This window comes from Ursus americanus, chromosome 1 (genome assembly GCF_024610735.1).
Source record: "Ursus americanus isolate L20-20 chromosome 1, mUrsAme1.1.p, whole genome shotgun sequence".
Classification (NCBI taxonomy): domain Eukaryota; kingdom Metazoa; phylum Chordata; class Mammalia; order Carnivora; family Ursidae; genus Ursus; species Ursus americanus.
The window spans coordinates 11571476-11599403 of NC_142127.1; the positions used below are offsets into that span (position 1 = coordinate 11571476).

General features: G+C 41.3%; 1 protein-coding gene across 2 annotated transcripts; it reads right to left on the reverse strand.

The window, feature by feature from the left end:
* Nucleotides 1-2498: 2498 nt before the first annotated feature.
* On the reverse strand, nt 2499-27928 carry INSIG2 (insulin induced gene 2). 2 transcript variants are annotated; one of them, XM_045804077.2, is made up of 6 exons: nt 27868-27928; nt 21762-22144; nt 14507-14631; nt 11098-11264; nt 10817-10916; nt 2499-2970 (listed from the first exon to the last, which is right to left on the reverse strand). In XM_045804077.2, exons 2-6 carry the CDS (start codon nt 22003-22005, stop codon nt 2917-2919), a joined length of 690 nt encoding a protein of 229 aa, XP_045660033.1. In that variant the 5' UTR covers nt 22006-22144; nt 27868-27928; the 3' UTR covers nt 2499-2916. The 2 variants fall into 2 exon arrangements, with proteins under 2 accessions (XP_045660033.1, XP_087712591.1); XM_087856465.1 differs by lacking the exon at nt 2499-2970 and adding an exon at nt 7813-9619.

The window sequence follows — 27928 nt, forward strand, 5'->3', positions numbered from 1 at the left end:
CAATTAATATCCTGAGGTCTGGTAATAGGATTTCCAGGCTGCTTGGTGGTTTCCTTCTGATACACATAAAAGGAGTAGCAAGTGGCGGACGTGAGCAAAAAAGAACCTGAAACGAGGAGGCCCGGAGAAAAGGACTGATATATCAGAAATCAGGTACCTACGGCTAATTAAAACGTAACTCCTTCTTGGGGAAACCGCAGTCTCACAGTGGTGACACTGTGAAGTATGAGGACAGAGCCATCATCCCTAGGCAAAAATAAGCTGCTGACAAAACCTATCTCCTGTTTCCCACATCCTTCCTTCCCTCTGGTGCCCTCACGCCGTCCTGTGACACCTCCTCTGAGCTCTCCGTGGATGACACTCCCCGCCGAACCTGGTCAAACCTCCAGCCCAACAATCAATTACTCAGTATCACCACAACGAGCCACTTTATCACCCTACTTCCTTAGGAACGTGGTTCTGGAACGTAACCCGACAAGTGAAGCTGTGGATGGCGGTGGGGATTTGTGCATTCCGTGTCCTTTCATTTTGACAGAGACATCAGGAGGGTATCTTAATGCAAAGGAAATGCAAAAAGGCAAGGAACAAATACATAACTGGATGCCTGTTTATATTACATATGATTGCATGTGACGTTCAGAGGCTCTAAGAGAAGATGGCAGCATATCCCACTTCATAGATGAGAGTCCCGAGGTATAGAAAGCTTGGGGGACTCGCCCAGGGTCCCAGTCTATAAGGAACCCGTGTGGCATTCAAGTCTGGGATTGTGGGATTCCCAAGGCTGGCTCTTTCCCTGATTCACTCTGACAAACCTCGGGATCACACCTGGATCAGCCTCAGAACATTTTTTTTTTCAAGGGAAGTCTGAAAACGATGATGATTGCTAAATGGGGACTCTATGAACTGTGGCAGATGGGGCAGTCTCAACTTGTAAGCCTTCTAGAATAACCCCCACAGGCAGCTGTGGACTCTTCCAAGAAGCAGCATGCCCTGCTTGCAGGCTTTATGGAGTCATGTAAACCCTCAAAGAGAAGTCAGTCCCCATGCTTGACGTCCTACCTCCCACCGCTGCCTCTATCTCCCATCTTCGCTGCTTCCAGACTGGACTCGGGTTCTCCAGCGTACATTCGCCTGTCTGCCCATGTTGTTTTCCTGTCCGTCCCACGCCACCGAGAAATGCCCTCCCCTCCTCGAGTTTGAGCCTTCCTTCACACCTCAGCAGGACCTCTGTCCCCACCCTTCGGAGGCCTTTCCTGACCAGCGGGTTAGCTCCATGTTCTTACTCTTTCAGAATGTCTCATGTGCACAATCTGTGCAGATGCCCCCAGCCCCGTACTCGGGTACGATGGGGCACATCAGATACGGTACCACCCAGCACTGCTGATTCCCACAGGCGGCTCCCAGACTGAACTTTTTAAAAGGTCAGAAGTCAAAAGCGGTTAAAAAAAATGTTATCACCTTTCTATCCTGTCAGACTTTCACATGGGACTGTGCCTGTGGAGGCTGTGGCAGAACATGTACTGCGGAGAGAGGCTCGAGGTCCCCGTGCAAGCGTTCACGGAGCGCTGACGCCCTTAGCCTAAGAATACGTGTATTAGCTTCTCAAATCAGCCCGTCCCGGAGTGGAGGAGCGAATTAAACACAAGCCGCGTCCGTGGACTGGAGGCTGCATCCGAGTCAGAAATGCCTGCAGTCACTCACCCTAAGGGACGGCCGGAGAAGTCTGCTGGAAATACTTCCGGGAAACCACCCGCGGGGACCGGCAGGGACCGCGCCGTGCGGTGATGGGAGGCTCCGGGTCGCTAGAGCGCGGTCAGACCAGAGGCTGAAAGCCCGCTTGGCCGCCGGCGGCTGTGGAACAGGCCGTATCTGGAGGGGCGTGGTAGGGATGTTCATGGGAGGCGCAGGGCGAACACCTGATTCATTTCCTTCCCCTCACTTCTCCTTTTATTAAGATTTTATGTATTTGAGAGAGAGCAAGCGAGCACGGAGGGAGGGGAAGAGAGAGAGGGAGAAGCAGACTCCCCACGGAGCCGGGAGCCCGATGTGGTGCGGCTCGATCCCAGGACCCCGGGATCATGACCTCAGCTGAAGGCAGACGCTGAACCGACTGAGGGACCCAGGCACTACCACCCTCCAGCCCTGGTCACTTCTTTTTTTAGATGACAGGAAAAGGCAAAGGTGAGCCCCTTCCTTCTTTCCCAACCTTCTAGAACTTGGATACTAAGTTTATAAGTTATGTATTTTAAAGACTATAATTTTAATTTTACCACCAAAAAAAGTATTTTATTTTCTCCTAGCTGTGTTCACTATGAATCACTTAAGACGGGGAATATGCCAGTGGGCAGAGTGCCACAAAACGCTTTACACCAACTGTGGCGGACACTACTGACGATCACCCGGACGTGGTTCTTCTGTCCTCCGGGGGAGGGACTACACATCCCAGCCCCTTTACAGTTAGTTGGAGCCAGAACCAGAACTAATGCTATCAAACATCATAAGGATCACAGATTTATTCTTTCTGGCAAAACAAACAAACAAACAAAAAACAAACAAAAAAAAAAAAACCAAAGCTGAACCTGACTCAACCTTATTATGAATTTTACATACACTCTGGAAAGATGTGCTTCAACGTACACTGACCTGCTTTCTCTTAGACAGGAGTGACACTGACACACGCTAGGTGTGAGGCACAAGAAATTCCACAAAGGTTTGTCCTTACAAACATCTTTAAGCTTCACCTTCGAGTTGTCAGTCTGTGGGCTCCCCAAGCCAATACGCAGAGTCCGTGCAGCAGCTGCACTCAGCTGATCCTAAAATGATGGGGTAGCACTTTGTCTTTCTGTGATGTCCTGCTGGAAAATCTCAGGCTTTTGTAAAAGCAGAAAGTATTTTTTCAAAGCAGAACGGCCACTGTCATACTTTGGTCAGGTAGACATTCCCAGAAGATCTAGGAGTGACATGTGATGACTATAAAGGGAATAGAAATGAGTTTCATTCAGTGGCAGAAATTCCCAGGGAATGCATTTTAGAAACTTTTCTTCTAAAACAAACAGATTCAGCACTCGGGTTCTTTCTTTCTTTTGTCTCCTCACTTGCTCATCCCAATGACTCCGTCCATGATCACATTCTGTACGAGTGTCCTCAGAAAGTTGTTTCTGAGAAAGAGACAAATCTTGCAAACGCAACAATCATATGCAAACACGGGAGTGTGGTGGGAATTTATTGTTTTCAGAGCCGTCATAAAAAAGGATGATTTTTAAGTGGCAGCATATTTCCTAAGTGCTCATTACTTTTAAAGCCCACCTTTGGGGAGGCCACGGGCAGGTGAGCAGTTGCAAATCCTGCCACGAAAAGCAGAGTAGAAGGACGCGGTTGCACCAGAGTTGGTTTCAATTTGGAATCAACACTGCCCCTTGTTCATGAAATCCTCACAGAGACCGCAGCCGCGGACACGGTGAAAGGGAAAAATTGCCCATATATGGCAATCAGTTGTGACACGAGGCTCATCAATAGCCCACTCTCTCCCAGGCACATCATTATCTATCTGATCTGCCGAATCGGATACTTAACAACATTGTCTTCAGAACAGTTGACGTACCCTGGAAAAGTCTGTCTTGTAAATCACAAAGAAAGATGACAGGTTTCACGGATTTCATCAGTGGTAAAAAGAAGGGAGGCATAAAGGGACAGATACTAGTGTACTTAACCCTCCGGCACAATGAATTCAATGAACTAAACGTACTTCAAGAGGAAAAAATAATCTCCATACCTCAATTTTTTTGAGGCCAAACAAGAAGCCACTGACATCACCTATTTAGCTCAGCTCCTAACTAAATTGAGTTTTTTGAAACATAAAGACAAATGAACAGGCAGATGGCATGATTTCATGGTATAAAAAAAAAATAGTGGAGAAAGTTGAACCAGGGAAACAGACTACTTCAGCTCTAGCTTTTCTCTCCTACCCTAGATCCGGAGAAACAAGAACAAAAAATTAACAAGGAAAGGAGTCCACAACTAGACTGCCAAATAAGACGTATCCTCCCTGGACCGGACACTACAAGGAACTCCTGAAAGCAAGAAAACAACCAAGAGCAGATAGATGGGGAGAAACCACAGCCCAAAAACCCTACCGAAAGGAACTTGCTAAAAATGAAACCTCAGACAATCTAAGCTTAGAGGTGGCTGACAGCTCAGAGATGAAAATACCCAACTGACCTGATGGGTTCAAGCAGGCCCTTGTGGAAGCAGCCCTCTGGCCCACTCTACACTTCCGCTCCCCCATCTTGGAGCAGGCAGAGACAACACAGTAGGTGCCCCGGATGAAAGTGGTAAGAGTGAGGACGAAGTTCAGTGAGGCACGGCAGTGCACGCGAGGCCAACAGGGGAGCACTCACAGCCACAGACAGGCTGGTAATGGCTCCTCCTGCCCTTCCCTGCAATGGCTCTGGAGAAAAGTTCAGAACTTTAAAGGTAGAATAAGTAATACCCCCAGAAAATACAAGAATGACCACACACTTCCACAAAAAATAAAATAAAATAAAGATCTTGGAAATTCAAAGTGTGATCACTGAAATTAAACACCCAGTGATGGCTGAATGCTGAGTGGATACAGCTGAGGAGCAGCTCAATGAGCTGAAAGATCCAGTTAAGTAATTCTTCTAGAGTGTAGCACAACGGGGAAAAGCTAAGGGATATACAGGAAACAGAAACAAAAGGTCAAAGATCTTTTGAATAGAGGATTTGAGAAGGAAAGAAGAGAAGAAAAAAAGAGAACAAAGAAATAATAAAAACAAAGACAAAAAAAAAAAAAAAGCCCTGAAGTAAAGAGGAAATATCTCTGATGAACAGGATTAGTAGAAAAAGAACTACTCCTACACAACCTGTGGGGAAATTTCAGAATATGTAGGACGATGAAAAAAAAGAAAAAACTAAAAATAAATAAGTAAAAGAAGGGAAAAGGGATTCTAATTATAATCCCAATACAATCAGGGCATCTGGATAAGTATTTCATTCAAATGGTTGGGAGGACTACAGATAAGACCGTCCTTTCCACCTGACCTCTGAGATCATTCCAGGCAACACCAACACTGCTGTAACAGCTGGTCGCCCGGGCTTTGGGTCTCCACTCCACTGCCTCACATCTCCACCCACTTTGGTGAACTATGTAAACAAAGTTGTTTACGTCACACCTTGGACCTCCGGCTCTAGAAATGTTCCAAGAAATTCCTGACTACAAACCCCCAAGCCTAGGACCCTTTTTGTGAAAAAGGTTTTTTTACCTCAGGGCAGGAAGTCCTTTTAGCTTACCTCATTCTTTCACACTGTTAGGTGAGCCCTGCTGATTGAACTTCCTTCCCCAATCTGCCTGGATCCCATGATAAAAGATCCCTTGATCTTTCATTAGGCGCCTCCATTCGTTTTTCACATAGCCTTTGTGCCATGTCTTCAAATAAATTCCCAATGAGAATCAATCTATCCCATCACAGTTGCCCTAAACTCCTGGGCTCCTGAGCCCTCCCAGACATGGCACAACCATGTGGATTGGTTCCACTGCAAGAATCTCATCTCGAGCCTCACCTGAGTCCTTGACGGCCTCAAAATGATCTAGAAATTCTTTATCTCTCGTCTGTCCCTGTGTCCATTCTTCATAGAGGCAGTCCAAATCTCCACCATTCCCTCAAAGTTCTCTAGCTAACCCCAGCTCCCTTCACTTGTTAACATACGACTTAGTATATGATCAGACTTGTCCCAAATATATTTTGTAAGTTATTGGTATACAACGAAATACGTTAAATGTTAAGATAAAATAGGTTAGGAAAAGCATTTTTCAACATAAAACAATCAGATACATCTCCTTTATCTCTAAGGTTAGTAATTCCTTCCAACTGCACTCCATACTACAAGCTCCCCTCTGCCAGAAATTGCCTTCACTCTGGTTTCAAGCACATCACTCTTGTATTTCTCCTCCCACTTCTGACTACACCCCCTCCACCTCTTCACCAGCTCTTCTGCCAGCATGCCAGTAGGACTCAGATCTTGTCTCCATTTGCTGTAACATGATCCTTGGGGATCTCATCCCCCTCCACAGCTTCAAAGATCATGGCCACACAACAACAACAAGCTCCCTCATTTACATCCACCAGCCCAGACTCAAATGTTCAACCGCTTATGATGCATCTTCATCAGATGTCCTGGACATAGCTCCACCTCAGCTTATCAAACTCACTAACTTTACCCACTCACCTGCTTCTCTGCATTCTCTTTGGTTTATGGGACTACCATCCACCTCGTTTTCCGAGAAAGATATGTTAAGTCACACTTTTCTTCCTTACACTTCACACTCAAGTCATCAAGTTCAGATGACTTAGTCCAAAATGTATCTCAATGTGTCCCTCACTCTTCGTCCCCAAAGTTATGATCTCTCTCTCACCTCAAACATTCCCTTCATCTCACACTCCTCTACACCAGTGAATGGCAATGTGGGCTGCACATTAACACTGCCTGGGGAATTTATGAAAATCCTCGTGTTTAGGGCACACCCCAGGCCAATTATTTTAGAGTCTCTGGGGGTGCAACCAGGCATCGGCATACTTTTACAAGTTCCCATATGATTCCAATATGCAGCCAGCTTGAAAATTTTCCCAGAATTGAAGACGTGAGCACGCAGAATGAAAGTGCACACTGAATACCAAGCTAGAAAAGTAAAAACAAATCTAAAACTAAACAAGTCAAAGTGAAACTGAGTAACCTTGAAGAGAAAGAAAATATTGCGTAAAAGCTCCTGGAGAGAAAAGACAAGATTACTTACCAAGGAAAGAAAATCACACCAATAGCAGATTTCCTGTCTGCAATATTTGATGGCATAAACAATGAGTCAACATAATGGAAGCAGGGGGGAAGCTATGAACCTAGAATTCTATGGCCTGCTAAACTGTTCTGGAAGAATGAAGCAGATTCTTCCAGACGCGCAAAGCTAGGACTCTACTACACACAGACCATCACTGGAAGAATTCCCTTACAAAGATTACACAGTTGACCTTTGAACAGCATGGGTTTGAACCACACAGATTCCCTCATATGTGGATTTTTTTCGATGAATGTGGTACAGTACTGTAAATGTATTTTCTCTTCCTTACGATTTTCTTAAGAACATTTTCTTTCCTCCATCTTGATTAAAAGAATACAATATATAATACATACACAAAATATGTGTCAATCGACTATTTATGTTATCGGAAGGCCACAAGTAGTTAAGTTTCGGGGGAGTCAAAAGTTAGACGCAGAGTTTGGACTGTGCAGGGGTCAGCGCCCCTACTCCCACATTGTTCAAAGGTCAGCTGTACTTCATTGTGTAGGCAAGTAAGCCAAAAAGATTAGAGAGCTATTTAATAACGACCAAGTCTGGATCCCACCTAGAAAATACCAGACGTGTGAATGTATGCACCACGAAGAGGTTCCAGTCCCCTTGATTGCAGTAAAATAGCTCACTGCAAACAAATAAATTTTATAACAAAAGTATTCTGGCTAGTTAATTTTAATTGTTCTCCTGTGCTTTTGTAGAATTTAGTTCCAGTTTTCAAGTGTTCGCTTTCCAGAACTTTAATAAAAGGAAGTGCTGCCAGTGTAGATGATCCGAAAATAATTTGAGAATTCCCAAGTGATAATCATTCAATCCTTGTAACATTAGACTTGGTTTCCTTACATTATTTCTTAGCAAATTCAACCATACATGTTAATTTTATTAAATTAATTCTCAGTATTAGATTCTAAGATTTAGCATGAAGAAGAAAAAAGGACTCTTAACCAAGATGATAATTATATATTTAATACATCTTGCTTTTAACAGCAATATTCAAAGTAAACACATCATAGACCTTATAACTTATTAAAGATTTATAGTCCTTACAAAGTTGATTCTAAAAATATACCTTATTTGTTCTAAATGAATAACATTATCTGGAAGATAGAATAATAAATTATAGTAGTATGTTTACCACCACTATCGTTAAGATTCTGTACATATATTCAATATGAAATCCTTTTAGGATCTTCACACTTTCAGCCTTAAAATGTAAAAGCAGATTAAAGTTTGGCCTACAAGATCTCAGTCTGACAGCAATGGTTTTTAAAACCAAAAATTAAAAAATATCTAGCTGACATATTCCAAGAGCATGGGCACATGCACATACATTTCTACATGTACATCCTCTCTCTCACTGAATCCAACACACACGCGCGCGCACACACACACACACACACACAAACCCAAAGTAAGCAGTAAGTTCCACCCTTGTGTATCAGACAATTATCATCAATTTCAAAAACAAAAATTGGGAAAAAAGTTAACCAAAAATATGTTTAAACCACACTTAAATGGTTCCCGTTGTTGGAAAGATAGGCACGAAACTGCTGTCGAGATCTTTAACATGCACAGTGTAAGCCACCTCAGGCCATTCTGGAACAAGCTCGAACTGTTCACTAATGGACATATGAACACGTAGAAAGTGATGTGCTCATCCATTCCCCAGATGGCCTTTCACTAACAGTCAGTGACTGACCCTGCCCGGCTAATGTGGTTTGCTTCACGGAACCCAACAGATTATAGAACCCAAGAGAATTAGAAACTGCATTTCGATCTGTTTGGGGTTTCTTGGGGTTCCATGTGCAAAAGCAATGGGATACTGTACCGCAAATGACAATATCATTGAGCACTTTGTGGCACTGAAAAAGGTCATTTTGGTATTTCTAGAATGTATTTATTCCAGCCAAATTTCCCTATGGTGCCTTCTTTTAATTACATATAGTCTTGCAGACTTCGACTTAAAACAATTTAATGCTGATAACCCTCTCTTGCTCATCACTTTTACCTCCAGCAGAATTCTTTTTTGGACGCTCTCCAGTAATGCAGGTTTGAAAATGTGCTATGGAAGTTCATTTTCATTATCAATTAAAACACCCCAAGCTCTCTGAGACAGCATTAAAATAGAAACTAACCACATGTCAGGACACCCATAACTCATACTGCTGTGATTAGAAAAAGGAAAAGGCACAACAGTAAGCAAAAGAGAATATACCAGCTTTCCATTTTTCTTTGTCTTTCTCTTTTCTGGCTTCCTCTTATTTTATTTCACTAAGTGTATAAACTGTTCAAGCATTCTTATACTCTGCATGACAATAACAGAATATTTTGGCACATCAACATTGTGATACAATATATGGTATGTTTAAAAAAATTAATTTAAAAATTTCATCTATTAATGAACACGCTGTTTAATGTAGTGCATATATATTTTATAGTTATTTAAGTCAAATACATCAAGGTTTGTAACTGATTTACAGATGAAGCAATCACAGATTGCAGTAATATATGCGTATGTGCATGTATATGCATGTAAGTGTGTGTGTGTGTGTATGTATACACACACATACACACACACACACACATATATATACACCAATCAAGGGAAAAACTGCATCCTGGCAATTTTACAGTCCGAAGCTTTGTTGATATAGCTATCATTTACGTGCCCTTTGCATCTTGTTTTTCTGTACAAAAGATATATTTTTGCGTTCTTCATTCCTGATGAGATTTTTCTGCGATAACTTTACATTCATACTGTAAAAATTAAAAGGTTAAAAGGTTAACAGATTAAGGTTTATTTTGAACAGCAATTTCCATACAGACTAGAAATTAATACTTTATTCACGTATGCCCACTTTATTTGTCAAAGAATCTGAGAGCTATGCAAGGATTAGAAGCAAATGACAAATGTGACAGGGAAAAAGAAAGTTCGCAGTCGAGAAGTGAAAGAGACATAGCAAACGCAGGCAAAAGACAAGGTTTCTGCATTACAAGCAAATAATAACAGTATGATTCAGATCAATCCTACAACATGAAGGGAAGCAAAATAGGTTTCTCTGAGTGCTTGGTAAGGTGAACCAGAAACGGAAAGGTCATGAACTTAAGGACAGAACTGATACGGTGAATTCAGGTAATATTTTCTCAAATCACTTTACAATTTCAAGGGGAAAAAAATCTATTATATTAGCAAAACCTTCTGGTCAAAACAGTATTTTAGAAGTACAGCTACAGATGTGCACCCACAATTCAAGATAAAGGAAACAAACAGGCTTAAGATAATTGGGTGGCCAGATTATCAAAAAGACATGAACCACGAGACACTGTGGACTCTGGCAAACAAACTGAGGGCTTCAGAGGGGAGGGGGGTGGGGGATTGGGCTAGCCCGGTGATGGGTATTAAGGAGGGCATGTATTGTATGGAGCACTGGGTGTTATATGCAAACAATGAATCATGGAACCTACATCAAAAACTAATGATGTACTGTATGGTGACTAACATATCATTAAAAAAAAAAAGACACCCACCTAAGCCACTCAGTTCTCCTAGCTGACTACAATGACACAAGTGACAGCACTTATTTATGAAACTGCTGTGGCCTTTGAATGCTGCTCCCTGACCCTTGCCATCCATGACCGGGGTGACCAACGGTGTCCTTCTTCTTCTTAACTAAAATGTTCAAACATCTTGATTTGCCAGAGATAGTCTTAATTTCTATCTATTGAAGCAACATAGTTATTAGTAATGCTGCTTTTTTCACTTTTAAAATGGTCTCTCTTTGATAGAGTAGAAACCTACAGATTAGTTAAAAAAAAATGGAGGGTAAGTCCTATCACCTTACCCAGAACACATTTTAGCTTTTCTATCCAGTGGTTCCTTCCACTTTTAGTATGCTTGGCTTGGAGAAAACTTGACTTACATCTTAATAACAGATGAAATAAGCATCAGCTTACCATTGCCAGTTGTCGGCCAATGTTTCCCATTGTTATGCCTCCAGCAAAAAATATACACGGTAACCAAGAACGAACATAGAGAAAATCTGGAGATGTATATCTAGAATAACAGAAATGTTTTTAACAACCCGCCAAGGAAGTACAATGATATTTATTAAGAAAATTACAATGGAAATGGTTATTCTGTACATTAAAGTGGCTAACCCAATTTTAAAATCTCAATTCTTAAATCAGTTGTCATTTATTTCTTTTAGCAAACAAACACCAAAAAGAATACTTACTGATAAACACCATTATAGACTAGCAGTTGAGTGACCACGGTTGCCAAGAAAGCAATTCCTACTCCAAGGCCAAAACCACTTCTAGACCTATCAAAGGTCCACCATAGTCCAATGGAGAGTGCAGCCAGTGTGAGAGACAACTGTATGTTGTTATCAAAATCCACTTTCTGAGATCAGTGTTAAAGAGTCATTTTAAAACTTGTAACCAAATAATACCACCTGTTCATTTTCCTAAAATAAGAGATATTACCGTTGAGACAGGAATTGATTGCTTTTTCTAGAGTGAGTTCGGTCTTTTCATACAATGCAGGACACTGGGTGAGATTAAAACTGTCTCTGATATTTACTAAAGATACACAGAGGGCATGATATTTCATTAATAGATCCCACCTACTTGTAGTTCCCCCTACCCCCCAAAAAAGCCCTCTGTCTACACTCACAGTTATAAGATCAGACCCATTATTTGAGATATGCTTTCTTTACTAAAACTGTAACTGGAAGTCTTGAGACACACTATTGCTAAAGGAACACACTTTTGCTAAAAAAGAAACCAATATTACTTCTCAAACAGGTTCAGAATTACTTGCGAATCATACAAGAACTTGAAAATAGAAGAGCTGACAGCTATTTAACAGGGTACCACATTCTCTATATGATTTACTGACAGACACATTTTATAAAAATGCAGTTCAGAAACAAGAGGACCAAGGACACAGTATCCCTTTCTATTATGTCAACTGTTCTAGTTTTAATTTGTTGAGGATAAAGCCTTGAAGTGAACATTATCTCGCAACCTGCCAAGCTATTTTGGTGCCTGAGACTTTCTGGTATAGGACAGTTTGCTCAAATGATATTTTATTTCCGTCACTTACTTAAGCATCTATTCACAAATGTGCGGCCCTTTCCTACTCCAAAATCTCTGGGCAAAACGAAGCTTCACAAATTCAATTTTCTCATTTCTTTGCTAGAGGATTACACTAAAGGAATTAATTTCAAGTATCATTAAAAGGGCATTATCTATGTCCCAAAGGCCACATCTTGGCTCTATATCCAGCTCCCCAGGGGAGACTAGATAGCTTGCCAAACTAACTGGCCATGCTGCAACTACAGAGAAGAGAGGAGAAGTTCAAAAACTGCATATGAAACTATTTCCCACTTCCTTTAACATCCCGTCGTTTATCACCCACCCCGCCCCACCACACCAGCTGGTATCTCCAACATCCACTTCGCTTACTTCTCAGCATCCGAGGGCTGTTGTTGGCCATTCCCTCAAGGTCATTTCTTGATTAGGCTTGATTTGTTGAAAGAGAGAAAGAGAGAAAGAGAGAAAGAGAGAAAAAAAGAAAGAAAGAAAGAAAGAAAGAAAGAAAGAAAGAAAGAAAGAAAGAAAGAAGAAAGAAACCCACTATATATGGTATGCTTTCTGCAAAAGCTTTTCTTATTCTTTAGCAGGCATTATACCTAACACTCCAAAGAAAAGGTTATAATGCTCTGATTTTTCTGTGTAATAAACATTCTTAAAAAGAGTAGAATTTAATATTTACTGAGTTCTATCTTTGATAACTAAATTAACTTTATTAAGGGTCAAAGGAAACTAAGGTTTCTAGGGTAAACAGGTAAAATACATCTAACTGAAAAATAGTACCATGGGGAACCTAATATTATTAAGTCTATGTTATAAATTTTGCAGACATTTTGGATTTTGCTTCAAGGGCGGACAGAACAGTTAAAAATCACTATACTCAAGTATCTCATTGACAGAGAAAGAAAAGAATGACCGAGGCAAACAATTTAAATTAGATATATAAAGGTTTTTAAATTCCAGAAAAGGCTATCTAAATTTCTCTTTTTAAAAACACCTGAAACATCTGGAATAGAATGGTCTAATCCATCAGTTGGGAGGGGAATTTACATGCTTAGGGGGCCTCTGAATGGGGGAAGGAGCCCTTCCTAGACTCAAGCCAGGATCTCTGGGGTCTAGTCTCAACTCTGTCCCAGCCTCGCAGTACGAGTGCCTTGGCAAAGTACCTAACCCCTCTAGCTTTCATTTGTCTTATTATCTTTATAAAGAAAATGTGAAACTGGGTGATTTCTATGTTTTCCTCTAGATACAATATTCTATGAGTCTATCTTTTTAAACCCTCCCAACCACCAGATTTGTTTGTTATAAAATCCTAAATCTCAAAGATTTCACAAAGATAAACATGTTGGGAAATTCTTTAATACAAAAGGAAATGGAAAACCAAACTAGCAACCGCCACTGAGGGGCCTCCAGATTCACAGATCCCCACGCGCTAGGACAACTGGGAACAGAAAGGCAAATGTGTCTGCAGAATGGAGGACCTTGCCACTTGCCTTTATTCCTCTCTCAAACTTCTCCAAAACAGCTCAGTACTTCCTATAAAAGACACAAGAATCCACCGGCCACATGACCCACCCTCTCTCCAGCTAACCACCAGCCGTGAGCCCGGTGCAGAGCCACAAGAGGAACCCTGGGCAGCCCGACTTGCACTGCATGCTCTTCCCAGCACCAAAGCTCCTGCCCCCTCCACTCTCTAAGCCACATCTTCTAGGAAAGGGATGACTGAACTAGTCAGTCACAGACTTTTCTACAAAGCAAAGTCAGGGGTGGGGGAGAAGAAGAGAAGCAGCAGGGAGGAGGACAGGATGAAAATCTTATGAGGGCAAAAACCTTTGTTCTGGGGTGGGTATTTTTTTCTGTTGTATCGGGGAGAAGATAGATAGGAGAAGGGAAATAGAGGTACTTTACCTCTATTCCAGCTGGGATACTCTAAAAATACTCATTAACCACAAAATAAAATGCCAGAATCCATAAGTGATCAAACTTTAAAAATATGTACCTTAGGAACAAATGTTCTTTTTGGCCAATGTCTAAGCTGAACATTTCCACTTATGCCACCTTTAAGAACATTTACGTGGTTTGCTGGCGTCGATTAAAACCAATAGATGTGTTTTTGGAAAAAAATTATAGGTTCCTTAAATTAAAAATAAACCAAAAAACAGCCAGCACCTGAAACCACAAGTCCTCACTGGGAAGTCTTAAATGAAAAGAGAGACAAAAGAAATCCTTTGAACAATTATCTGTTTCAATCTTAGAGTTACCGAAACTATACAGAAGGATGTAGCTAGTTTAAGAAAAACACGCAAAACGTTTAAACGTGCAAAGTTTCTCAGTGGTCCTGAAACACCGGGATTTAAATGGGAGGCTATCCCCCACCCAGTAACCACAGGGCTGCTATTGTGGTGTTTCAACAATACAGCCCACGTTCTTTTTACGCTAAGGGGACATATCACAATTTGACAACAGTGAGGTTGCAAGGGACTGTTTAACCTTTGGACTGTCGGAGCGGCTTTGTGATTATGCGTTTCGTTACAGCGGAAAGGATACAGCGCTGGCATGATTTATACCAACAAAGACGGCTACGCACCGCATCACACTGGACCACTCTCTTTTAAATTTATGTGGTTCGCCAAGATGCCTGTCAATGCAGGGGTATAATAACCCAATCACAGCTGTGGAGAAAAGGAGAAAAAAATTAAGTCATCTCCAATGCTATAGTAGCAAAACTTAAGCTAAAGAGTCGCTACCACCCCCCACAAGCATTTGAAAGATTGTTTCAAAAAGCTCTCCCAAGTTACTTAACATCAATCACTGGTATTTTTAAACTCACCTCCCAAAAGAGAGGAGGAAAAAAAAAAAAGACAGCACCCCTGCAGAAAGCACTGCAAATGATTACAATAGTATTCCAAATTATAATTGGCAGAGCACTACTTCAGTGTATGATTCACAATTTAGCAGTTTGGACTGGATGGTTCCTGCTACTTCTCTACTTACTACTATCTCTGAGATTTGAAAACATCAAACCAGCTGGCAGTTAAGCAATGTTCTCTCTGAACTGCATAACCATGAAGCATGCTATAAAATGCCACAGACTGTCTAAAGAGAAGCCGGAAGCATAAATGAGTACAATAGGGTCATTCCACACACAGTGTTTGTTCGGATGGCTACGGCCGTTCTGTTCTACAGATTATTCTAGGGCCTCCAGCTTGTCTCCTGTGCCCAGTGCTGTGCCCTAACGTTCCCCACCCCCCTTGGCCTTCTAATGAGTCTCTAGGTCATATCGAAACAGGGAAACTTGCAATAGAAATCTACATGAAAGCCTCACTCCACACAAAGAAACACTTAGGAAACATAATCTTTAAGAACTATACATTTTCGGTTAAAATTTAAATTCACTCTTAAAAACGAGAAGTCATTTTAGTACATTTCTTAGTTTTGGAAAGAACATCTTGACTGTTAACCATATAATTATGAATAACTGTAGGCAAAATGTCTATGATTGAGACTCCAAATACTCACACCCAATTTTTAATTAAAATACTTGTCAAACTTCAACATTTTATTCATTTAATGGGAGAAGATTTTAAATGCTAAGTTAGTCACCAAAAAAGACAATGAACCAAAACATTCTTCAGCAAGTTATAAGGAAAATAAACTTCTACAGATTAAATTTAACAGGAAATAGCTAGGCAGCTTTGACCTGCTAATCTTACTAAAAAACAGGACGGTTATGTTGCCATTAAGTAATAAAGACACAATTGTCACACCAGTTGAAAAGCAATGTTTAAAATGTCCAGTGCCACCTATGATATCTCTTGAAATTATTGTACCAACATCTGAGCGCCCGAGGAACAGGACCCCCGCCTGGTGCTGGCTAGCTATATCTCACAAATGATGCACTCAATCTTGAAGGAAAAAGAGAAATCAATTAATACCAAAAATCACAGGCTAACATACCAATGGAGTAGTATTAAAAAGAGGCCTCACAGCCACGCCTCCACCTGGGGGTGAGTGGCTGCAAGGATGTATGCGTGCTCTAATCCACAAATCTGAAAGTGCTCTTCTGAGTTAGGCTTCTGCTGAGTATAGATGGTTCACAGATCATCAAGAGATTAACAACAAATTTCAGCAATGCAGACCTCCAACAACTATTAGTAAATTCAAAACTTTCACATCATATTCCTATTTAAAAGGCTTGGCTCTAAAATCCTGGGAGATTAACTGACAGCATTTCCAAATTCCTGCAAAATTAAAATGGCAACAAGCATGCCTAACAGTTGAAATACATCTAAATGAATATTACCTCTTTTTTTTTTTTTCTCAAGGGGTCATGAAACTAACAGCTCATGTCATTCCTCACTCTCGCTCTCCCTCTCTTTCCTCCCTTTGCCTGTTGCTGAGAAAAATCAACTAAGATCAGGCATTCCAAGTCAATTTTCCTCAGCAGCTGATGCCATAGGTAAAGAATTATCACATAGAGAATACTGACGTGTGTGCAAAGATATAAATAAGTAAAATTGACTAGATTTGTATGCATGTGATGTCAGACTCACAAGTGAGAGACAACTGAGGAGAGAAAGCAAAAACACAAAAAGGAATTTAAACTGCCACGCTGCCAACCTTGGGATTTGCCAATAAAAATCAAATCCATTGAGTATGCATGGTTCTCGGCTGCTCACTGAGAAGGAGAATTCGAGGAAGCTTGTCACTTCCCATTAAATGTCTTCTTCCTTCCCTTTAAATAAAGGCATGGCAGAGTCTGATAGCAATATCTTCAGCACAGTGAGGCTCCACCGTTTGAGAGCTCCGCAGAAGTATGTCTGGGCTTCTTTTCTCTCTCTCTCCCGACTTCTTCATTTTAACAAGAGATGGTTAAAATCATGCCTGCGTAACATTATATGCAAACATCACCCTGCTTAATCGGAGGGCTCTCTGATGCAAAATAACATTTCTTGGGATAGATTTAAGTCACTTCCCAGTGACCAGTTACAGCATACCAAGCCAAAACCAGAAGAAGTTTGTAAAACATCAATATTAAGTCATCACTCTTTCAGGGTAGTGTGTTTAATTCAGTGATGCACTAAGAGGAACAGTTAAATTAAATGTTTTGCAAGGAGAAGGGGCTGAAAAAAACACAGCCATTGAATGAGATGGACTTTCATGGAAAAATACTACAGGATAGGCAATGTTTCATTCAATAAATCCTTAAGCTCCCATAATATATCTGGTTCTTGATTATTTGCGGGGAATCCCACCCCCGAAGTGAGCACAGAAACAATTCAATACAGTAACATGGTAGGAGTGGCACTGACAGGGCCTAGTGGGGGGCCCCCGTCTTCTCCTGGCATGTGCTGAGGGAAGGAAGGGTGCTAGAGTGTCGGGAAAGCATCACAGAAAAGGTGGCCCCTGAGGCAGGAGCCAAATTCAGCAGGTCAGTGGTGTGGAAAGGGCTTTCTAATCTAAGGGAAAAATTGGGGGGAAAGCATGAACAATGCAAAATACCCACTATCACCGGGAAATTGTAAACTTTAGGCAAAACAGGAGCTTCAGAAAGACTCTGAAGAAGACAAAAGTTGGCAAGGGTCATATTATAGAGATTACCCTGCAGACACTGGGGAATCAGGAAATAATGCCATTGCATTTGTAGCAGATAGAGAGGCGCTCACTCTTACAGTGCTGAGTGTGCAACAACATATGATGGGGAGAGGGGAGTGGCGTGTGGTCAGAGTACAAAATTAGAAGCAGAAAAAGAGACAACTGAAAATTTCCAACAGAGTGGTAGAGGGCCTGAAGCAAGAGACAGAGGAAACATGGAAACTTGGGAGGTGAGAGCAGGAGGAGTCTTGCAGGGCTCTCCAGGAACTGGGTAAATGACTGCCTGGCTAACCTGGAAAGATTTGGTTTTTTCTTTTTATGTTAAGTATTAGTTTCATAGGTATGAATATAATTTGGTTACTTGCGATTTTCAAGTCAATTTCCCTAGTTATTTTACCCACATGATGATGACTATCTTTTTCCTCTATTCATTCCTCAGAAAGATTCCTCTGCAACCCTCTGTAACGTTCAAGAGGTTTCTAACTCTGATTCTAATGTACTGCACACATTGAGAAGTTAATCAACTTGAAACACCAGCCATTATTAAATTAAAAATAGAGAACTAAGAAAAGGAAAATGAGATCAAAGGAACTGTACCAGAGTTCTCTACTGGGCGTCCCTCTAGAAGCACTGCTACCAAATGTTCCAGCACTAGGTGCTACAGGGGAAGACAGCAAATAGCCAGGGACCCTTCTGTTTGCATGTAGAAAGTGGTGATTCTGGAGAATCTCCAGAAGGTAGCTGCTCTGTCTATGAATATTGGTTGGATAGGAAAAGCAAAGGACAATTATCAGTTTTTCTGACTTAAGATGGTAAAAACCTAGAGAGTTTTGAAAATGCATACAAGTGCATACACACAAAAACATATACATACTTCTAACACACGTAAACTTGTATACACTATGTTTCTTATATCATTAACTTCTTATCTCCTTGATATTGTCCCTAAAATTGGGGGCAGGAGGTGCAAGAATCCATCTTCCACCTTTGACAACTTCCACAAATCTGGTATCTTCACTCTCATCTACTAAATGCCACGACTCACCCCAACAAAATCAGTAGCAGAGTTAACTGGAATATAGATTTCCAAATGCCTCTCTACTTCTGTTTGCCCAGATACCCCGTGGAACGTACTGCTTTCAGGAGAAACACTTAAGCAAGAAATGCAAACGTAAATCCCCCAAATGGAGAAGTATGAAGTTAGGTTTGTAAGTGTGCCAAACCTAGTGGCTGGGAAAAGGAAGGAAAGCAGGGACAAAGTAACTGAAATGTGGCATTAACATTTGGAATTTTCCTTCCTAAATATGAGTTTGTGGCGAAAGTGGCCAAGCCACAGGGACAGACGCAGCCACTACTCCTCTCCTTAGTGGAGGTACAATGAAACCTCAGTCAAGTTCTCCTGCCCCAGCCACAAATGTCCAACACACAGCAGCATGTCCCATCCACGCCTGGCACTTCATCTGCAAGCTTCAAGAGAGGCGCCCTGAGTCGAGAGGAAGTGTGAGCAGCTTCCTCTTTCCCCTTCTCCAGCCTGTGATGCCAGACCCAGCTGCACCATTCACCGGCTCTAAGACTCTGGGCTCAATGACATCCTCACCTCATCTCAGGTTCCTCATTCCCCCAAAGCAGGCACAGTGCCAAAATCTCACTCCCAAAGTTGCCCTACAGATCCCTGGGGTTAAGGGATGTGCCTAGAACATTGGGAGGCAGTCAATAAGTAATAGTTTCTCTCCCCTGACCTTCCTTTTGTCTATTCTGAAAAGATATGTTCTTCTAAATCCCAAAAAGCTTCACCTGGTAGCCAGATAGCAGCTATATCATATAAGAAAATAAACGAACTAGAAAAAGATGATGGGAAAACTTAATTTTTCTCTTTTGAGTTTAGATGAAAGAAAAGAAAATACATGAGGACTAGCAGACACAACAGAGAATGATAAAATATCATTTATGCTTTCTCCTCTATTTGGATGAGTTTGCCTAGTCTCTCAGAAAATGTCAATAACCCTGGGGAAACGATGAATCACTGCCTTTATAAACTTTTAATGTGAATATTGTAATAGAGACATCGACACATAAACTACACTGAAACCTTACCACAACATGCCTCTCCATCCACGCAACTGTCCAGTAGGTTCCACGAGGTCATTCTAAAACATCTCACACCTAACTCCTCCCCCTTCGACCTCTAGCTCAAGGATGGAAGTCAAGAAGGATTTATTATTTATTATTTATTATTATATTGCAAGGTATTGGTGTATTTTAAGTATGAAACACCAAATGGACATTCCAAAAAGCAATTTTCTCCCTTGATCAGACTTTTCTTCTACCACACAATGATGGCTTCCTTCTATTACTTTCTTTTATAAAATGTTATTAATCTATTGGTCTCAGTCATTAGAAAAAGCTAAAAAGTATCCATTATGGAAGCTCCGCATTAAAAGGCTTTCTGAAATGCTCCACTTTATCCATTACATCTTGTCCACCAAAAAAGATCTAAAATAACTACTGAAATAGGATAACGTTAAGCAAAGAGAATCTACTTATTAATCTCTTTAACTATTCTTTATCCTTGAACTACATCTAAAAAAAAGATACCAAAAAAAAAGCATGTACAAATATCTAAAAAATAATAACATGAAGCTTTAAACTTGAGTAACACTACTCAATAGTTTTCATCTACTTCAAAAACAAGGCCATAATACACACAGATCTAACCCTTAAGACCACAGTGACGATGACCATCAAAATAATTCAGAGTAAGACCTAACATGAGGTGGGTTGAAGAAAAGACAAAATCAAGAAGTGAAAAGCTTCAACCCAAAGGGAAGCAAGATTCTTTTAAGATTAAATTTTTTTTCTTTTTTTTAATTTTTCAAAAGGAACATTTACTAGGAAACTAAAGGGAAACCAAACAGAATGAAAGAGAACAGAGGCAGAGTTGTAGATGGGCTCATGGAGTTCAAATTCAAAAACAGCCTCTGGCCACAGCTGGACTGGCTAGGCAAAGCTTTCTAGACACAAAGCCACCTGCCTGCCATGTAGACAGGCTTCTTTGCCTGTTGGCCCCTAGCTTGTATTTCATACCAACAAACCAGTAACATACTCAGTAGTACCCAGGGCTCCCAGCTCTCTGGGCAGGAAGATCTTTGGGGGGTGGATGGGGAGAACAGTAGGCACAGCTACCCCAGCATCTCCTACCCAGGCTCTCAGTGCCAAGGACATGTCAAAGTTTATTGGGATGGCTGCCTGATATCTATCAGGGCCAGTCCGGTTTCTCTGGGACTATTCTTCTGGGCTCATCTGCCTGGCTCTAGAGACAGTATTTCTGCTGGCTATCCTGCTGGCACATGTCCTCATGCTTTGGTTCGAAGCACTGGCATGGTGGAGGATGTTTGACTGGGGTGGAATAGGCAGGGTAGAACTTTGGGCAAGGAAAGTTAAATTCTTCTCACATCATCAGACGCAGGCAGAATCTTGGCTTCTCTTTGGATCCCGGCGGTTGAAAGCCAATCAGAGATGGAAATGGACTAGGGCAGGCTGGGGAATGTGTGAAGGTGGAGTGTAGTAACACTGCCTCACACAACCAAAGGCCTCTTTCCTTTTTAGATGTGAGATCAGTGTCGGGTGTCTTGCACCAGGGAGCTGCGGCACTAAGAACTTTCTGAAGTCATGCAACGATCCTGCTTCTGCCCAGGTAGTCCCACAGCGAAACGTTAATTCAAATGAAGACAATGAGCTTCCTAGGATTGTATCTTGGAGAAGTGGTGCAATGTGTGGTTGGGGTACCTTGCACCCATTAGGGGAGAGAGAGAACCACTAGATAACAGCTTAAAATTATAAAGTTCATAAGTCAGACAGAAATCAGACACAAGAGTACCTACCCTGTGATTCCATTTATATTACATGGTGGAACGGGCAAAAATAATCTGGGGACAGAAAGATCAGTGGAAGCCTGAGGCCAGGGGTGGGGAACAGACTGCAAGAGAGCACAAGAGAGTCTGTGGGTCATGGAAATGTTCTACGGCCGGACGGTGGTGATGGGTTATGAGACGGTGCGCATTTGCCTCAACCCATAGAACCGTTCATTTCAAACAGGTCCACTGTCCCGTGTTTAAATTAAAGCTGAAAAACAAGTACTGCTCAGACAACAGCCACACTCATGTGCCCTCCTTCCTCTCTAAGCATTACAGAAGCCACCTACACATACCTGAGGCTGTGCCACAGCACGGCGGTACCCACCATGCTGAAGAGAAGATGCTTGCGATCACGTCAGGTGGAAAGAGCGTCACATTTCTCTGAATCTGAAGTAAATTTAACACTAATGCAAGAAATACTCCAATAAAAAATAGTACCACTCCACGAATCATCAAGTTCACACTCCTGCTAGTGACAGATGAAATGTAGGGGCCGCGCTTTTTGGGCCCAGGTGACTCTGTCTCTCCTTCTGCCATGGTTTCATACGTTCAGTAAACCAGCAAGGGGGAAAAAAAAAAGTCTTCCCAGCTGAAAAGACAACTGTCTGTGAATCAACGCAGACTGGAGTTTGGACAGTTACAGCATCTTATCCTGGAAGAGGACATACCAGAAATCCTGCAAGAGATAAGAAAAAAGAAATCAATGTTTGTCTAATAAATGATCATACAATTTTTCTGATTTTAATACTAATTAATTTCAAAGTACAAATAATGAAATGACAAGCTTATCTATTTATTTAAATTAGTTATTTACTGAATAAGAAGTGGTTTAAAAACATTCTTATATGCATGATATAATAAAAAAGTGTTACACTTATATTTACCAGGACAGAGTAAGTGACCTTCGAGGCTCAAAGGTTAGAATAATAATAACAACAGCTTGCTCCGCTTCAAAGAAAAGCAGAGCAGGTTACCTGAGATAGTTCTACCACAATCTGGAAGCTTAAAATCCTGGTTTCTGGTTTTTCTACATAAATCGCCAAGCCCATCAGTTAGAACACATGGACTTGGAGATTTAGGTAAAAATCTGTATACTTTATAAAAAAATAAATGAATTTATACAGAAAATCAACAAATTCTAACTGAAAATTCTGTACTGCTCACAATAAAATGTGACTTGCTCATGAGGATGACCTCCACAGGGGAACAAAATGTTTTCATGTTTAATGGTTACATATTTGAATTTTTGCACCACAGCATCTTACAAAACACAGACTGCCACCCACTTCCTACATACACACCAAGCACAGAAAGCAGACCTGACCTACTCTTGGCAGGGCCACAGCTGTGTCCCACCCCTGCCGGGACCCAGTCAGCCCTCTGTTGCAACCACAGAGCTACTGTGACAGAGCTGCAATAGGAAGCCGAAGAAAGGAAGCTAAGAAAATGAAGAGTAACCTCACAGCTAGACTGTAAGGAGTTTGAGCCAGTGGCTCCTGAAAGCCACGGAAAGTGGTCTTTCTCTTGTGTGCATCCGGTTAAGGCAAAGAACACTGGACACTTTCTGTGAACACAAAACCCATGTGTAAACTGGTGGTTGGGGAGAGGGGTGCTGACTTTAGAAATAATCAGTATGAAAAAGCGAGTACTAGTAACTCTCATAGCCAATCAGTTCCGTGTGATAAACACAGACAACAGACTGCTTTTTTTTTTTTACACTGAACCTCTGTCACATCCAAAGCTCTGAGCCCAACACACATAGGGGGACGTCTGTCCTCAAGCTAGTCCTCGCAAACCAGACTTAGTGCATAGCTTCACTGAGCGCTGTAGCTTAGAGGACTACAGAAAACTGTATGTCTTACAGCTGATTCATGGACAAAAACATTCTGCACACCAACTGAAAATCCCTAGAACCCATCTGGTCCTGATCTGGTCTTGCAGACTCTTCCTCGCTGTGCTAGCCAGCAGACCAGCACCCAGGTGTTCAGCTGCTGCAGGATTCTTCACCATCACCATAATCGTGACTCCTGATATAGCACCCATCTATGGAGGGCCTACTCCATGCCAGACCTAGAGTCAGCCCTAATCTGCAAAATCATCCAAAGATACGGATTATCATCCTCATTTTACAAATGAAATGCAAAATCAAAGAGATTTAGCACCTTGCTTATCATCACACGACACACAGTATAAGAACTGGAACGTTACCTTAGGTCTGATTCCAAAACCCATCCTCTTCCCTCTAAGCCTGAGTCCCATTCCAGCCCAACTCCCCAGACTTCTTTTTTGGCACTTGGATTTATGGAAGGGGATTTGGTTACTGAAAAGATGGTGACATGGAAAAACTAACTCAACTGTAATATATTCTCAATATAAGTAGGCAACCATATAATACCACAGAGACCATCAGAGTAAATGCACAAATGCCTTGAAATTTTCTTCAAAATTACTAGATCGAAGTATAAAAAGATGTTTTAAAGAAAAAAAAAATCACATGGCCAGCTTACATACTGTATACCACCATACTGCGTTAAGACCCTTCACTTCCCAGACTTCCAGTACACACAGCAACGCGTCCCAACTTCAGCTGTTAAAATGGCTACTCAGGACAAAGAGTATATATCCATTTTAAGCAGCCCCAATTCCTCTAGTAAATCCTTGTTTTATGTCTGTGATTTTTCTAGGCGGGAATTTATGGCAAAGGATATTTTGTGTTGAATTATGTTTCTAAAAGAGCAGAACAACTTCAGCTTAAAAAGCGTTTTTCAGTAGTGCCAGCTCACAATCACCAGTGTTGGTCAGAGGGCACTGGCATTTTGGGCAGGACAATTCCTTGTTGTGTGCAACTGTCCTAGGCATTGCAAAACACTTAATGTCCCTGGCTCGTGCCCACTAAATGCCAGTGCATACCCCTCGCCCATTTGAGACAAACAAAAATGTTCCTACAATATTTCCAAATACCCCCAGAGACCAATGCCCTCCCACTAAGGGCCGCTGATAGCCACTGACTATCTCCTCAAGCTAGAGACTTTCTAAGTTGTTTATTTATATTATTCTACCACAGCTGTTTATTCAACCTTTCCTGGCAGGGCTTGTTTATAGTTTCCTACTTCACCCCAAAAGTTTTCTTTAAAAGTAACACAATATTTATTTGGTAATTGTTTATTTGAATGAGTTATCTTTTTAAAGATAATATTTTAAAAATCCAAAAAGCTGATTTTTATGACAACATAATAATACAATAGTATATAATTACTGGAGACAAAAATAAAAGAATGCTTTAGAATCACAGTACCCTAAAATTTAAGAAATAGAAAGGAACTAAGAGATTATCTATTCCAGGGGGTCCGTGAGCCTGATGCAAAACAAAACAAAAAAGTTGTGTACATATGCATTTTTCTGGAGAGTTCCACAGTTTATACCAAGTACTTAAAAAGTCCATGATCCAAAAGAAGTTAAGAACCAGTGATCTAACAGTTCTCTCATTTTACCGGCATTCCAAATGAAACCCAAAGTGGTCAAGTGAGGTGACAAGATCAAGGCTGTGTACTACTGGATCTTGCTACCACAAGCGTGTAAAGTGAACTCCCGGAAATGAACAGACTCACCAAAGGAGTAAGAAATTCCACAAGACCACTCATTCCCTACTATCCAACAGTTCAGTTCCTAAAAAAGCATGCTACTTATAGTATCAGTCACAAAACAGGGAAGTGAGTTATTTAAATGAAAGCTTTTGGGATTAAGTATTCCCTTAATCTGTTTACTGTAAAGTTGGGTTTTCTGATTAGGTATTGGTATTTTTTTTTATTAAAGCAAAATGTACCTATACCTTTAAATACTACTCTTACATCAATGATAAATTTGATTCTTCTCCAAAATTTAAAAAAAAATCTATATTTGAAAATTTTAAGATTACTCAAGAAATAACTTGCTGATTAGGGAAGAAGTCTTTGGTATAAAGATATTATTTAGAGAGAACAATACCCCAACAGATCCTCCATGATAATCCCGGTACAATGAGGCAAGTGTCTTTAACCCCCATTTTACAAAACAAAATAAATTAAGTAACTTCCTGAGATGATAACACTGTTACCAGGTAGCACCAGGACTGGTGTCCTCCCCCACATCCCCAACACTCTGGCTCCTTCTAGAGTTCTTTCCCATTTCACCACACTGCCCTAACTACAAACACCATACAAAAACAATTCACGCGCCACACAAGTGGGAGCTTTTAAAGTCATACTGATCAACTATTGTTAATACAAAAATAATGTGGTTTTTTTTTCAAAAATTGACAAAGAAAAATCTCCCACGGTATATAAGAAATTCTTATTCTTCCTTGAGCCCTGACCAACAATTTCTATAAAGTACATTACTGAACAAAACGAAAAATAGTTCAAAAGTTTAAACAGGTCAATAACAAATCATCAAAACTGGAAAAACGTTAGTCCAGCTATATGACCACCTGTTAATGGGTGATATTATTCCTTTAAAAAAAATAATTGATAAGTGATTCAGGACTTTGTGAATGAAAATCAAAGATCACTGAAACAACTTTCAGGCAATAGGCATTTGAAAACAAATACAAAATTTTCTAGTAACCTTAAGAACCGGTTGTATTTGATCAATTTCAACACCTTCTCAGCAAACAAGATCATTCATTTTCCAGTGATTAACAGTCACAGAAGTGTATTTCCTTCCTCATATTACCTTATCTCTTCAGGTGTTTAGGTCAGATAGACTACAAAATAATAAAATTAAATTACTACCTCACATCTTTCATCAGATGCTCTCTTAATTATAATGGCAGTCTCAGAATAAGCATAAGCATCAGGAAAAACACACATCAATGAAAAAAATTTAACTCTCCTTAAATAAAAGCACACAAATGTGAATCATAGGCTATGCACACTAAAACTTCGAGAAAGACAATCATGTTTGCCTTGAAGACAATGCAACTCATTTTTCCTTTCTACATTAAAACCCAAACACAGAAACCATTAAACAAGCAGCATTCACATCCCATTACTACTTTTAAATGTCAAATCTCAGTCACTAAAAAGGTTACTCTATCATTTGGGAATAATTTTCTGATAACAATGAAAACAACGTGTCTCTAAAACAACGTGTCTCTAAATTACTGAACTGCACCTTCTTCTTTCCTTTACAAAAGACCATTCATAAAAGCAACAGTTGTCAGTTTAAAAAGAATCGACCTCTTTCCCAAATGTACATGATTCATTGCTTGGTCACTTTGTATCAGATAAGTACTGACGACTACAACAAATCACTCTAGTCAACATAATGTGCAGAGAAAGAATGAAAGCGGAACACAGGAAGAGTACCTGGCTAATATTTTTTCCCTGGAGACCCTATTAGTTAGGCATCTCTTCATTCATTTTCACTCCGTGGGTGGCAATCAGGGCCAAGCCCCAAAGCTGGAAAACACAATCTAGCCACTGTTTGGCTCCCTTCTTTCTCCCTGTACCTAGGACTGGAGCATGCCCTTCCCCTGCAATCCTCCGCTCTATTGCAATACTGATCTGGGTCAGTTTCAGTGGCCCAGGGGTCAAGCCTACCCATTCCTTCTTAAAGCATCTCATCAATCCTACAAAATAGGAAGGCCTTCGTGGTGGTATATTTTTCTAGACTATGGAGCTAACACCATACTTTTATAACTTTTTTTCCAACACTACCAGGGCATGGGTCATGATCACTTGTTTTAGCACACTTCCCCCCACCCCTCTCCCCGTCCCCTATCATCCACACCGCCTTCCTTTTCCAGATTGCCAATTCCCACTGAGCAACCCCAAAATCCAGTAACTGACTTCTAGGTCCTGGCAAGTGTTCTCTTTGGATTTACCCACACACCTGCTCCAAAGGTGTCCAATTCCAATCCAAAATGCCAAAGTCCCACTCCTCAACCCAATATCAACATACCTTTTTGCGGATTCTAAACTTACTACAAAAGCTGCCTTTTTGGATCCATCCTCCTCCCCAGCCTGAGTCTCCCTGGCTACTAGCCTCCCAAGTCCTGACAGCTCTATGCTTGACAGCTCAGCGACCTCCAGCTTCATCAGATCTCCAGGGTCGCCCTTCCCGCCGTCCTCCAGTCTTCTCTCCGCTCGGACACTCTTCCACTGTCCGGGGAGCCTCAGCCTCTCCTATGACCTCCGCCCGACCCCGCTGTCCCCTCCCGGACCTCGCCGACCCTTCACCAGGTAAGCGGGGCCCCTCGCCCTTCAGGCCCCATCTGTGGTCCTGGCTACCCGCACCTGCCAGCAGGGTTCCCAGCCTGCAAAAACACAAGCAGTGCCTCTTCCCGAAGGCCATCCCCCTCCTCAGGCCGCTTCCCTCAGCACCGTAGCTCCAGAGCTTCGCAGGGGGACCCCAACTCACCCCCGCCTCCGCCATCTTCTGGGACCGGCTCCCGCCCCCCTCCGCCTCTTCCTCCTCCCCT

Excerpts from the sequence above, each read along its gene's own strand:
- INSIG2 (XM_045804077.2), bottom strand. The coding sequence starts at position 22,005 with ATGGCAGAAGGAGAGACAGAGTCACCTGGGCCCAAAAAGCGCGGCCCC. Across the intron at positions 11,265-14,506 it reads GTATAAATCATGCCAGCGCT|AAAGTGGATTTTGATAACAA; the intron begins GTATCCTTTCCG and ends CACTGATCTCAG. Across the intron at positions 2,971-10,816 it reads TTGGCCGACAACTGGCAATG|TCATCACATGTCACTCCTAG; the intron begins GTAAGCTGATGC and ends TTCCCTTTATAG.